The sequence below is a fragment of the Scophthalmus maximus genome, chromosome 16 (genome assembly GCF_022379125.1).
Source record: "Scophthalmus maximus strain ysfricsl-2021 chromosome 16, ASM2237912v1, whole genome shotgun sequence".
Lineage (NCBI taxonomy): Eukaryota > Metazoa > Chordata > Actinopteri > Pleuronectiformes > Scophthalmidae > Scophthalmus > Scophthalmus maximus.
In genome coordinates, this window is record NC_061530.1 from 8,603,323 (window position 1) to 8,615,208 (window position 11,886).

At 44.2% G+C, this 11,886-nt stretch overlaps 2 protein-coding genes across 4 annotated transcripts; one reads left to right on the forward strand and one right to left on the reverse strand.

Annotated features, from left to right (window-relative positions):
* Positions 1-1,464: 1,464 nt before the first annotated feature.
* Positions 1,465-8,108, reverse strand: maff (v-maf avian musculoaponeurotic fibrosarcoma oncogene homolog F). Of its 3 annotated transcripts, none has more exons than XM_035612438.2 (3): positions 7,965-8,108; positions 4,828-4,916; positions 1,465-4,568 (listed from the first exon to the last, which is right to left on the reverse strand). In XM_035612438.2, exons 2-3 carry the CDS (start codon positions 4,858-4,860, stop codon positions 4,125-4,127), a joined length of 477 nt encoding a protein of 158 aa, XP_035468331.1. In that variant the 5' UTR covers positions 4,861-4,916; positions 7,965-8,108; the 3' UTR covers positions 1,465-4,124. The 3 variants fall into 3 exon arrangements, with proteins under 3 accessions (XP_035468331.1, XP_035468333.1, XP_035468334.1); XM_035612440.2 differs by having other exon boundaries at positions 7,842-7,978; XM_035612441.2 differs by lacking the exon at positions 7,965-8,108 and adding an exon at positions 7,654-7,799.
* Positions 8,109-9,172: 1,064 nt separating this feature from the next.
* tomm22 (translocase of outer mitochondrial membrane 22 homolog (yeast)) lies at positions 9,173-11,742 on the forward strand. The gene is made up of 4 exons (XM_035612442.2): positions 9,173-9,466; positions 9,933-10,051; positions 10,269-10,386; positions 10,632-11,742. Exons 1-4 carry the CDS (start codon positions 9,377-9,379, stop codon positions 10,704-10,706), a joined length of 402 nt encoding a protein of 133 aa, XP_035468335.1. The 5' UTR covers positions 9,173-9,376; the 3' UTR covers positions 10,707-11,742.
* The last annotated feature ends 144 nt before the right edge of the window (positions 11,743-11,886 follow it).

Genomic DNA, 11,886 nt, shown 5'->3' on the forward strand with positions numbered 1-11,886 from the left:
GAGATGTTCTCATGAAAACTCTGTAGACTGTTGTTGTAAATACAGCTGTAAGTTCTGTCTACAGGAGCAACAGTAGTGCTGTGTGTTGCCGTACAGTACAGGAGGAACAATGACCTAGTTTTGTATTTTTACTTCATACTGCCTTTTTTTTTCTTTTTTTTCGGCAACTTGGTTTCTAGTTCTGTTTATTTTAAAGCTGCTCATGATGCTACTATTTCATGTCTAATGGATAAATATGGGAAGAAATAATAAATGATATTTAGTCTGGTATTTCAGTTGCATATTTATCTTCTATGGTGTTTATTTCTTGTCTTGCTTACATTGTGTAAACACACTAATGGGGTGCTTTTAACCAGCTCTCAGCTAGTTAAACCTAATTTCCCAAATATTAAATGTAGTGCACATACATGTAGGGCAGCGTACACATGTTCTGAGGTTTTTCTAATAAGACTAAAAATGCTTATGAGATGTGGGCCTGGTGGAATGCATTGTGGGAAATTCCTTTTGCTGCCTTGTTTTCTGACCATTAGTTTTTTTTACGTTTGTGTTGCAGGCCCCCGACGTTTTGGCAGCGTAGCACTAAATTGCTGGAGGTTTATCAAGGTTAGTTTAAGGTTTTCAAGGATGCTCCCTTTAAGTCACAGAGGAAAGACTGTTTCCTCTGTTCCCATGCTCCATTTCAAACTAACTTAATGTGCAGTTATTTTCAGTTCACATCTAGAAGTCTCTTGATTATTATGCAAGATAATTAACCACTGTTAATATTAATGGTATTTGTAGTACTACATTTCCCATAAGCGGCTATCTTCCTAACACTATCAGGTATGTTGATTCTGAAGGCTTTAATTAGGAATTAGAAGAACTAGAAAAAGATAAGTTAAACAAGGTGAAAAGTTGCTGAAAGGATTTTGGAGAACAGTAATGTTAATAATATACTACTATTAATTTGAAAGCAACAGATCAGAATTGTTGCAAGTGAATGACACTTATTTTTAAACACACACGCATGCTGCGCGAGGACTGAACCACAAGACAGCATGGCAACACAAGCAGCAGGCCACAGCTGAAACACTGCTCACACACTCGCAGGGGATCGTCAGGGGTTTGGCAGCGGAGCTCAAGTAAACATGAGCACATGAACGCTGTGCTCGTGCACCTGAGTCAGCAGATTACGCTGCAGTGAGTGTGAAGGTGTATATCCAGAGAATGACTCCACTGTAGGATTCGTTTCCTTTTAAAGATTTCGAGGAGTAGTTTTCTTTCTTCCAACATGTTATCAGTTCACTTGTCGGTCTCACTATACTTCATCCTTGGTCAAAAAAGAAAAAGAAAAAGAAAAGAAGCAGCTCACCATTTACAATCTAACCTTGAGTTTATCTCCTGATCAGGAGCCATAAAAAAAATTGTGCAACACATCCTGCGGGCTCCTCTTCCTCTCTGAATCTGACCCACAATCACAAACGCACCATTTTATGTACAATATGTACAACATTTATTATAATTAATATTTAAAATAGACAATGTACTTAAATTTTCACAATAGAAAAAATACAGGTAATAAATACAAAGACCATTTTTTGTTTTGCAAGTATTACAAAACATCCAGCACAAGTTGACGAAGATGTGAGACGTTAAAATATTGAGGATAAATGCTTTGCCACACTGATATTCATATAGCTAAATATATGCCTCGTATCTGAAGGAGTTATTCGTCAACACAGTCTTGTGTGTTACAATGCCTGCTTACACATGATATTGCTAGTTCTATTCAGTGGCCTCGGCTCCACGGTTTGAGCACGACTTGACTGAAACGGGCCGACGACCGACGGAGGTTTTCAAGTGAATAAAACGGCATCTTCTTTCCACCTTCTTTCCCAGTCTTCTTTCCGCCTTGCCTACTTTCTTTCTCCATCATCAGACAACTCCTCAACCCTTCTCCTCTCCTCCTCGTCTCAATCTTTCTCTCCCAACATTTCTCCCCCGCTCACGCTTTTCCTTTAACCCGCCCTGTGTTTTCTGTCCAACTCAGAAGTGACCGTCATTTTTTTCTCTCCACACAAATAACATATATAAACCATCATAGAAAAATAATATCCCTCCAAGAATCCACTGTGACAGGCCAGTACAAACATAGCAAAAAAAACACACACACACAAAAATCATCATACAGCAATATGGCCATTGGCTTTGAGCATACTTCTACACAGCTAATAATTAACATTTTGCAAAGTAATCACCGTCGCCACACGACACAATTATTAGACATGAGAATATCCCCAGACTAGTCATAAGTACGTCCGAAAACAGAACATCACAGCACTCGTTAGCTTGTCTTTTCATAATATCTACCTTTAAATACAAATAAAATATAGAATATATCTCTTGATAAATGTCACTCAACATTTTCGTCTCTCAACGGCACATACAAACATGACAAATAAGAACAAAACAAAACAAAAAAAAGACCCGGGAATGTTTGCAGCAGATTTGCATCAATTTGAGTGTAATATCTACCAGATGCGACTACGCTTCGACACGTTTTTGGCTAAATGACCAACATCTGTTGTTAGGAGTCGACCAGATATGGGGGGAAAAAAGGAGGGAAGCCACAGCAGACTGTGATCGTGAGACAAGTAAGAGGGATGACAGCTCAGAAAGAAGAGGAGAAGAAGAATCGAGAGAATACAGTGAAGACAGCAGGAAAGTGTGGTCATGAACAGGTCAAGAAGGAGCGACTACAGTCTGTTTTCAACCTTTTTCTCTCTTAGGTTTGCATTCTTGTAACTCCTACATACACTGAAGGCACTGCAGTAATGTGGGAAATGTGTGCACAAGCAGTACAAAACTACGTTCTCCTCCAACGAAGGGCTGGAGTAGGAAAAGGGAGCAGTGACCGGCCAATCCGAAAGTGAAGAAAGGTTCACCAAAATGGACAGTTTTGAACTCATGATTCACGGACGCAGTGTTTCTCAACCTCTTCCTGGAGTGTGTGACAATTTCTGCTTACAAAATCCCCGTGGCGTCATCACTGACACTGTCAGGTGAATCTGGGTATGGGGCCTACTGCTGTATTTTAGAAGAGAATGAAGGAGATGTCAATAAATTAGTGTGGAGTCTGGGGGGAATCTCCCGTGGCCCCTTGCCTGAATATCAAGTGACACCCAGGTGGAGAAACTCTGCATTAATGAACAAGTGATTCATAACGTGAGACGCTCTCCTGCGTGCTAACAGAAACTCGTGACCCTCGGCCGGTGTGAGAAAAAGAAAGAAAAGGCTAATAACTTGAGACTACCATTGTACCAGGAATGCAGACTTTGTCGAGTCGGAGGAAGCAGCACACACTGTACATCGGCTCCACCCTGGCGTTTCGCTGTTGGTCAGGTGCCATAAACGGAAGTGGGGAGAAGCCCTGGTCTTTTCGGCAGCACAATCAGAGAGCCGCAGCGTCGCGGCTGGATTTGTTGAGCGGTTGGAGATGTACAGTAACTCTGGTTGAGTTGCTCCGGCTTCAGTCAGAGCCCACTTTAGTCAATGTCTGGGGGGGGGGGGGGGGGGGGGGGGGGGGGGGGGGGGGGGGGGGGGGGTTGAGTGTGAGGGTTCGTTGTGCATGTGCATCAGTGCGCCAACACCTCGTTCACATTACGCCTGCCGCGTATTGTTCTGAACATAACTCAGAGTTTCTAAGCAAACGTGCTAAAGTACATTTCAGTCAGCGAAGCTGCAGTGTTATTAAAAAGAAGAAGAAGCATTAAGTAGAGAACACCTCCACTTGTCCTTGATGATTTCTCAGCCGTTACTTTGGGAAAACTAAGCGTAGCTGTTGTCACACACCACTGTGTCGGCACGGTGTCACGCGGGACTGAACGACGGTCGCGTCATAATGTGAACGGGGCGTGATGCAAACAAGTGTTTAGTATTTTCCTACTAATTTTCCTATTTGTCTTCCTGTTCTCCAGCATGTGTACGGTGTCTAGTATATGTATGTCTGCATGCGTTGTGTGTGTTTGTGAGAATGTGTGTGTGTGTGTGTGTGTGTGTGTGTGTGTGTGTGTGTGTGTGTGTGTGTGTGTGTTTGCATTGCAGGTTGTGCATCCCTCCCCAAAGTCTGGTTGCAGCAGCTCCTTCTAGGACGGCTCGTGTTCTCTCTGTGCCTGAGGCTGTGGTGGACTCTTGACGATGGTGATGACGGAGGCGGTGTTGAGGCGCGGGGCCGTAGCCAGCAGGTTGCCCCCGCCGGATTCCAGACCCCTGGCGAATCTCTGGAGGGCGGCCAGACGCGCGCCAAGGCCCTCCAGCTCTTTCCTCATGCCGGCGTTCTCGGCCCCGAGCCTCTCCACCTCCCTCTGAAGTTCCGTCTTCTGTTGCTCCAGGGCCTCGCGCTGGGACACCCGCTTGACCCGGCAGCTGGCGGCATAGCCCCGGTTCTTCAAGGTGCGACGCCGCTGCTTCAACTTCTGGATCTCGTCGCGGGACATGCCGCGCAGGTGGAGGTTCAGCTCCCGCACCGTGAGGGACATGAGCTCACTGTCCGACAGGAAGGGAACATTCTCGCCACACTCCTGCTTCACCTGAATTGAAGAAAGGAGAAGGAGGACATGAGAAGAGATGTGGTTGGATAAAGTTTTGGGGTAAAAAAAAAAAAGATGGGAGGAGGAGGAGTAGAAGACATCGACAAGTGACATTAAAGAGCAACTGAACTGGGAGGAGAGTCAAACCATTTCAACATTGCCATTTTCCCTCTCGTAAAAATAGCCCATGGCTGTAAACATGACTCATTCCACTTGAAATGAAAAAAAAAACTGAGTATTATTTCTGGCTGTGTTTTACCTTCAGGGCTTTGCTGTTTCTCTCTGTCGTCATGATCCAACTGTCTTCGGTTTTTACCCCCCAAGCACCAGTCAGCACAGATAGACACTCTGGAGGCACAGAAACAGGACACGCAAAATAAGGTATGTTATCACATGTGACTCGGGACATTGTGCTGCTTTGGTCCAGGGCTGGCCTGACATTTTCCATCCGCTCACAAGACAGTCAGTCATGCACGATAAAGAAAAGGAGAAACCACGAAATCGGTCATGCTTCTCCAAAAGCCGCTCTCTCATTAAACTCTGTGTATTGATATGAAAGAGAGAGAGGAGGTTTTGAAAGCGACGTGCCCTCTTTCTGTGAGCTGAAATAGTGAGGAGGAAGTTATCATGTGTCTGGCCTTTAGTTGCTCAAAGCAGGTGTCCCAACCAATTCCCTTTACACTTCCTCTTGTCAACACAATACCAACGGTTCAGAGCGCTCATTGTGAAAAAGTCAGACAAAGAGCAGGCGACTATTTTTGTGGGAAAACGTTCTCTCTGTTTAACTTTAAAAATGAAAACAAAAATAGAACACTGGGCTAGAACAATGTGCTCAGCTTGTTAAACTATTATTGAAACCTAAGTGAAACTATTATATACACTTGCGAAAAGACAATGTAAAGGCGAACGTTGATTGCTGATGATTATTGATTTTAAATTGCTTCTTCCAACAAGCATCAGTGAAGGCGTTTGTTTAAGTTCCTACCACATTAACACTGCTGCATTTGGAAAGTTACTCCCGTTCCTGTCATTGAGCGGTTCACACAGACCACATGGGGACTTCCTGCTCTCCTCTTAAGGTCAGCTCACGAAAGTTGTTGTGTGGGATTAAAGTCCAACCTCTACGTGGGCCAACTTCATCAGGCATTTCCACTCTATAGTCACTTCTTGGAGGACTCGGCTGTGGGCTGCACATCACTACCGTGTTGATAAAATCTCTTCGTTCGTTTCTCCTCCGTCCCGAAAGGACACCCACTTACGACGACGTGAGGAGTCCACGCTGCGTGAGGCCGTACGGCTAAAATATCCTCTGACATTGATATTTGATCATGACCAACATGTTCAACCTTGACATCATGAAACCACAGGGTGTTTTCCCCACATAGCTTCTGCAGAGTTTCATGTTTGCTTTCATATGTATTTCAATATTTTAGAGCGGGTGGGGTTTCATTTTGTCACACTGTAGCCCCAGAGTAGAGGAAGTGTGTAAAAAATAATAATACAGAATTTATTAGAGCAAAATTGCCTGCCGTTGCTGTTGAGCTTTTGGCAGCTTATGAACCAACTTCGCACTATAATTTCTCTTTGAGAAACACAGAGATCTAGACGAGGTAATGCCGCAGCTAAACTTCACCGCCTCTTGATTACAGTCATTTGCCAGTTCGCAGAGAAGACTTGTGATCTTTGACATCTTTTTTTTTGGCCTCTTAACCCCTGGAAATCTTTCCACTATAAAACCCTAGTTTTCAAAGCAAGTGTGAGAGAGAGGAACCTGTGGGGAAATCGGTTGTCGCCGTTATCGTCTTCGAATCTTGGCGTTCAAGCAATTTACCGTCCGTTCTTCAAGATAATGATAAGTGAAGTCGGCTTGCTTGTTTTTTCGTGATATATTGAAATCTAACAAATGTATGACCGCCCAATTACAAAAGTTTATTATACCTCTATAAATGAGGCATTCACATTTCAAAAATGTTTATCTCAAATGAGATGGCCTGCCTATAGTGGAAGTCTTCCTAAATGACCTTTTTGTTTATGGCTTCGAAGCAGTCAAATCATAAGAGGTGGAGTGGGAGAGCATGTGAGGACACGGTCCACTTGCATCAGCAGTGGATGTAAAGACACGACTCGAATTGTTCTGCTGACTCCAGCAACAAGACACACTTGCTGAGAAGTGAACCAAGGAGGAGGAAGCAGAAGACGGGGAGTCAGTGAAGTTACAAAAAGGCAGACTTTCTTTAGTTTCATTTTGAGGTGGTGCGGAGAGGAGGGGGCCACCCACGTTCAGTCGCAGATACAAAGCCCCCTGTTAAACCCCAGCTGAACCTCGAACCAGTGAACGCAACTCGTGAACAAGAGCTGGTCCATATAAGGCGAACGAGACCTTGCCCACTGCGGTCTGTAGTTTTTACAGACAATAACACACCGATTCCCGACATGCGTGGGACCTGGAGGGTTGCGGGGACACATCGGCTGCCCCCCCCCCCCCCCCGCCCCGGTCCGACCGATCGACCGACCGACCGACCGACCGCCGTTTCGTGAAGTCAGGGTGATTCAGCAATAAACCGCCTGCTCAGCTCCGCAATAAACTTGCCAGTCATCCCCCCCCCCGAAAAAAAAAAGCCTAGAGAAGCAGCTGAGACCGCGTCTTTCTGCTTGTTTGGTTTTTAAAAAATAAAATAAATCCATAACAGCACACAACGTGTACTTTAACTATAAATAACACTTTAGAGGACATCGCACTTATTGAGCAACGCGACCCGACGCGGAACGCAACAAGTGAACGCACCGCTGCCAAAACGCGAGCTAGTGCAAACTGACAGGGCTCGGGAAGTTGAGCGGCGTGGCGTCTAATCTGGTCGTAACAGCAAAACGACTGAATAACTTAACATCGAACACACCGGTCCTGGTATTAGTTCGTCAGAACTACAACCAGAATCCCCCCTTGTCCTTATAGGGAGAGGAGCGGGACAGCTCGGGGTGACGGCGCTGCTGCCGCTGCTGCTATAGTAAACAGCCATCACGAGTGCCCTCGACATCCATTTTAGCAGGACTTTAAACAATCCATTTAAATCGCTGTGAGGCATACCGTATGAATAAGGAAGTGAGAGCCGCCCGTGGCTGCCAAGCGCCACCGGCGCAGAGGCTTAAAATACGAAGAGTGGAGCCGAACGACTCGCACCATCTTCGACATGCTAGTAATGTTAACTGCTAGCAGCTAGCATCAACGGTTCCTGGCGAGCTAAAGGCGATTAGAGCAAACAGCTGCCCGCTCACTTGTCCTTGGTTGGTCGGCGGCTCCCCGGCGGATTCCAGTCCTCCGCTTTTGGCCAGTCGCAAACGACCTCCGGCTAGATGTTTTCTAGCGTCTATATTTCGGGGGGTAAAATGATGATTTACCTGCTGTGTCGAAGCTACTCTGGCGACAAAATGTCAGTCCGCCTTTTCCCGGAATTACTCCGCCGCTCTCTGAGGCTGGATTCTTTCATTCATAAAAAACACAGGCGACAATGACGTCAGGCCGAAAGAATGAGGGCGGAGCAAACCCCGCCCCCGCGGCGTACTCCGGGAGGATGTAAACAAGGAATCCCTGCATCTCAGAACTTTTCCATGACCAGCCCCCCTCCTTTCACTGTTCCCAATCCCAGCAACAACAACTTCCCTGGAAAAAGATGAAACAGTTGGGGGAGACTGTAGTCGCGCCCTTGACTGACGCGATTTAACTTTTGGAACTCAACATCTAAACAGCAAATAGGTCAAGTTAAAGTATCACATCACATAAAAAAACAACAGTCATATTTTACACTGGCGTCATGAATTCCAACCAGCACATATTGCATTTCTGTAGCAGAAAAACAATGTAGAGTTTGTCCACTATGTGTCTCTCTTTCACGGAAAACCAGAAATGCTGATCGCTTGATATTATTTAGTTATAGCTGCTGTATGTGACAGCATATTTAAGTTAAAAGCAATGTGTAAAAGCAAAAAAGCTTTTATCAACTAAAATCCACAGGGGAGAACATATGTCACAAATCCACAATGCTTTCCCTGTAGTCAATACTGTACACATTTTGAAGGAATGCCATTGACGGCTGGTAAACTACGTTATACATGGTTTGGCTGTCACCCAGCTCCCTTAGGTGACATACAAAGTGGAACATTTTCAGGCCAAGCACTCCAAAAAAGAAAAGAAAAGATGAATGATATTAGTGACAACATACAGGGTTTTTTTTACTCAACATATATTAGCACAGGCTATTTTCACAGCAGACATTATAGCTTATCACAATAAGAAAAGCCTTGAGTTCCATAATTAATACTCATCGAGACTCTTCTGTTGAAAAGGCCAATATTTTTGAAAGAATGCAGTTGTTTCTGGACTTTTGATAAGATGTTCTCATATGTCTTCAGCTAAAAAATTAAAAAGTTTCTTTTCATGTATCTTAGAGAGGCCATGGTCTTCAATACTACATTATGTTAATATTTTTAGCGAGTAAATGACAGTATTATTGTTCTTTAAGCAGCGCAAACCGCTAAAAGACATCCCCTACGACAGGGGGCGCTGTATAATTTCTGGTAAAGTACAAAGTGACCTCTGCCCTGCTTGCGTCATCCCACCCGGAACAAGCATCACGTTTTTCTGACTGACTACTGTGACCTCAGACTGTCGACGTACCGCTGCACGCCTCTAAGCATTACATTCATTGAAAGACGACAGCAAGTGATTAGAACACAATAAACTTGACTGTTGTCTTCGCGTCGCACGCAGCTCATCCACACACGACAGAGAGGAGCGCGGCTTAGCAGCAGACATGCCCACAATCGAGGAGCTCTCCCCGGCCGCGGGCCCGGTGTCTGTCCGACCCCCCGAGGACGAGATCGACGACGATGAAGATGAAGATGTAAGTAACTAGTCATACGGAAGTACTTCGAAATGTGAATGAGGGTCAAATAAAGCCCCTGTGTTGCACTATCTTGTGTCCTTGTCTTGGCTAATCACGGTTAGCTAACATGGCTGCATGAAGGCTAACTGCAGCTACCCGAGGTGTCTGTTCTGACTGGCAAAGCCCGAGAGAACGTGGTGTGTTCAAACACTGACAAAAAGGTTAAAGCAGCTATATATATTTAAATATTTATTATATTATTTAACTAGCAGTCCATTTCATTATGAAGATGTGATCTTGAATGGTAAATCAGTATGATAATTTCTCACTGCGGTAAACCGGGTTTCATCTAACCTGTATCAAACCAGGTTAGATTAAGCCAAGTAAATGAATACATTTGATTTGATTTGTTATTATTCATGAGACTTCTACCGTCTGTCTGCATTAAAGTTTCCTGTCTGTTGTCTGTATGTCCCTCCCTCAGTTTGATGAGACGCTGATGGAGAGGCTTTGGGGCCTGACAGAGATGTTTCCTGACACGATGCGTTCAGCTGCCGAGGTGTCAGCGCAGTGCTCGGTCTCACTGGCCAAGAAGTTTTACAGGTTTGTCTCCTGTGCGATTTCCTTGAGATTAAATGCAAATTAGGTTTGATCTCAGTAACAGCCACTGATCCTTGTGTCTTTGCATTGTGTCTTTGCATTCTGGAGTGTTTATTACGAAATGGTTACACATTTCTATTGGTCTCCGATTGTGGTGTGAAATGGGATAACGACACATCGTATCACAGCTGAAGCTAATGAGGTTGTTCATGTGTTTCAGTTTTTCCCGCTCTGCGCTCTGGATGGGTACTACCTCCTTCATGATCCTGGTGCTGCCTGTGGTGTTTGAGACAGAAAGACTACAGCTGGAGCAGCAGCAGTTACAGCAGCAGAGACAGGTGAGAGTTTATGCGTGTAAAGGCAACAGCTGAGAGATACTTTGGATGCAGTCCAGCTGAACTTTGATGTACTTCATTAGTAGTTTGATTGCACTCTGAGTTATTTAGTGGAACAACCACAAAACCAACTATTGACATCGGGCTGAGGGATGAGTGCAGTGTGAACTGAAATTGTGAAATTGAAATTAAATGATGAATATGAATGCACTGCACACGACAAGTCAACAACCTCTTCCCCTTTCTAGATCCTTCTGGGGCCCAACACCGGGATGTCTGGTGGGATGCCGGGCATGATGCCGCCTGCACCTGGCAAGATGTGAGGGGCAGGAGGGGCCAACATGAGCCTGACATCTGCTGCTAGCGATACAGCAGGGTCGTTCCACAAGGAGAGACAGAGAGACCATGGAGAAGAGCAAAGAACTGCAGTAATTTCAAAATCAAGCTGTGAAGCTGTGTACGAATGGCGCAACATTAGGCTCACTCAAAGTATTGGGTTGGCTAATGGATCGGAGGAGCAGGAGGAGGATGTAAAGCGTCTCTAACACTCTCTCACTGTCTCTCCTTACTCCAACATCACGCAGAGACTGATATCCTGGAGCACTGCTTCTATTTTCTGTTTCTTTTCTTTTTTTAAATAAACTCTTATATCAGCAGAAGTAATGTAGAGGAAAGCTGAAAGGAGAAAAAAAATCTAGGGGTTAACAATTGTATATCTCGGTGTTTGCAGTCTGAAGAACGTAAATATACTTTTGTTGGCACTTCTAACCATTGTCATTCCACTTGTATGTGGAGAATTGTTTTTTTTTGGTAAAATATCAGACCGGTGGGATTGCTGAATGATGGCAAGTGGAGCAAACAAAATTGATTGACAGGAATGTGGTCTACAGAATGGCCTTTTAACCTTCTACATCCTAAATGATAATCTTTTCTATGTGGTACAATTCTGATCCATTGAACTATGTATGTCTGTTGTATGTCAAAGTGCAATGCCTGTCACTACAAACTAGCCAGTTACTGGTTTTATTATATTAATCTGGTTTTGTACAATTGATAGTATAATGCAACAACAACAGATTCCATGCGGTTCAATGACAGAGATTGTTGTGTCCCTTTCCATCAAGAGTTTTTATTTTAAAACCAGCTGCCTGTCAGTTATTGGACAAACATGGTTGTGGTGCTTGATACAAGTTTAATGCTAAATGTCTCAATATTTCCCAGAAAGTATTTCATGTTCTTTTCTCCATTGTCCTTTATGTGACAGTTTTCAGTCTGTTGCCTCTGGTCTGTAAAAAAACCCATTTCTCCGTTTTGTGTTCAACATGACTGGGGTAATTAAAACACCAAATCAAAAGGAAAGCCCTGTGTTTTCTTCCATCTTGATTGTGCATTTGCTTGCACATAAAGCATTAAGAAGTTTTGAATAAAAGGCCACTCTTTATCATTGCATTATGAAAGTGAGTAATCACATTTTAAATCAGAATGTTTGTTGGGGAAAATATG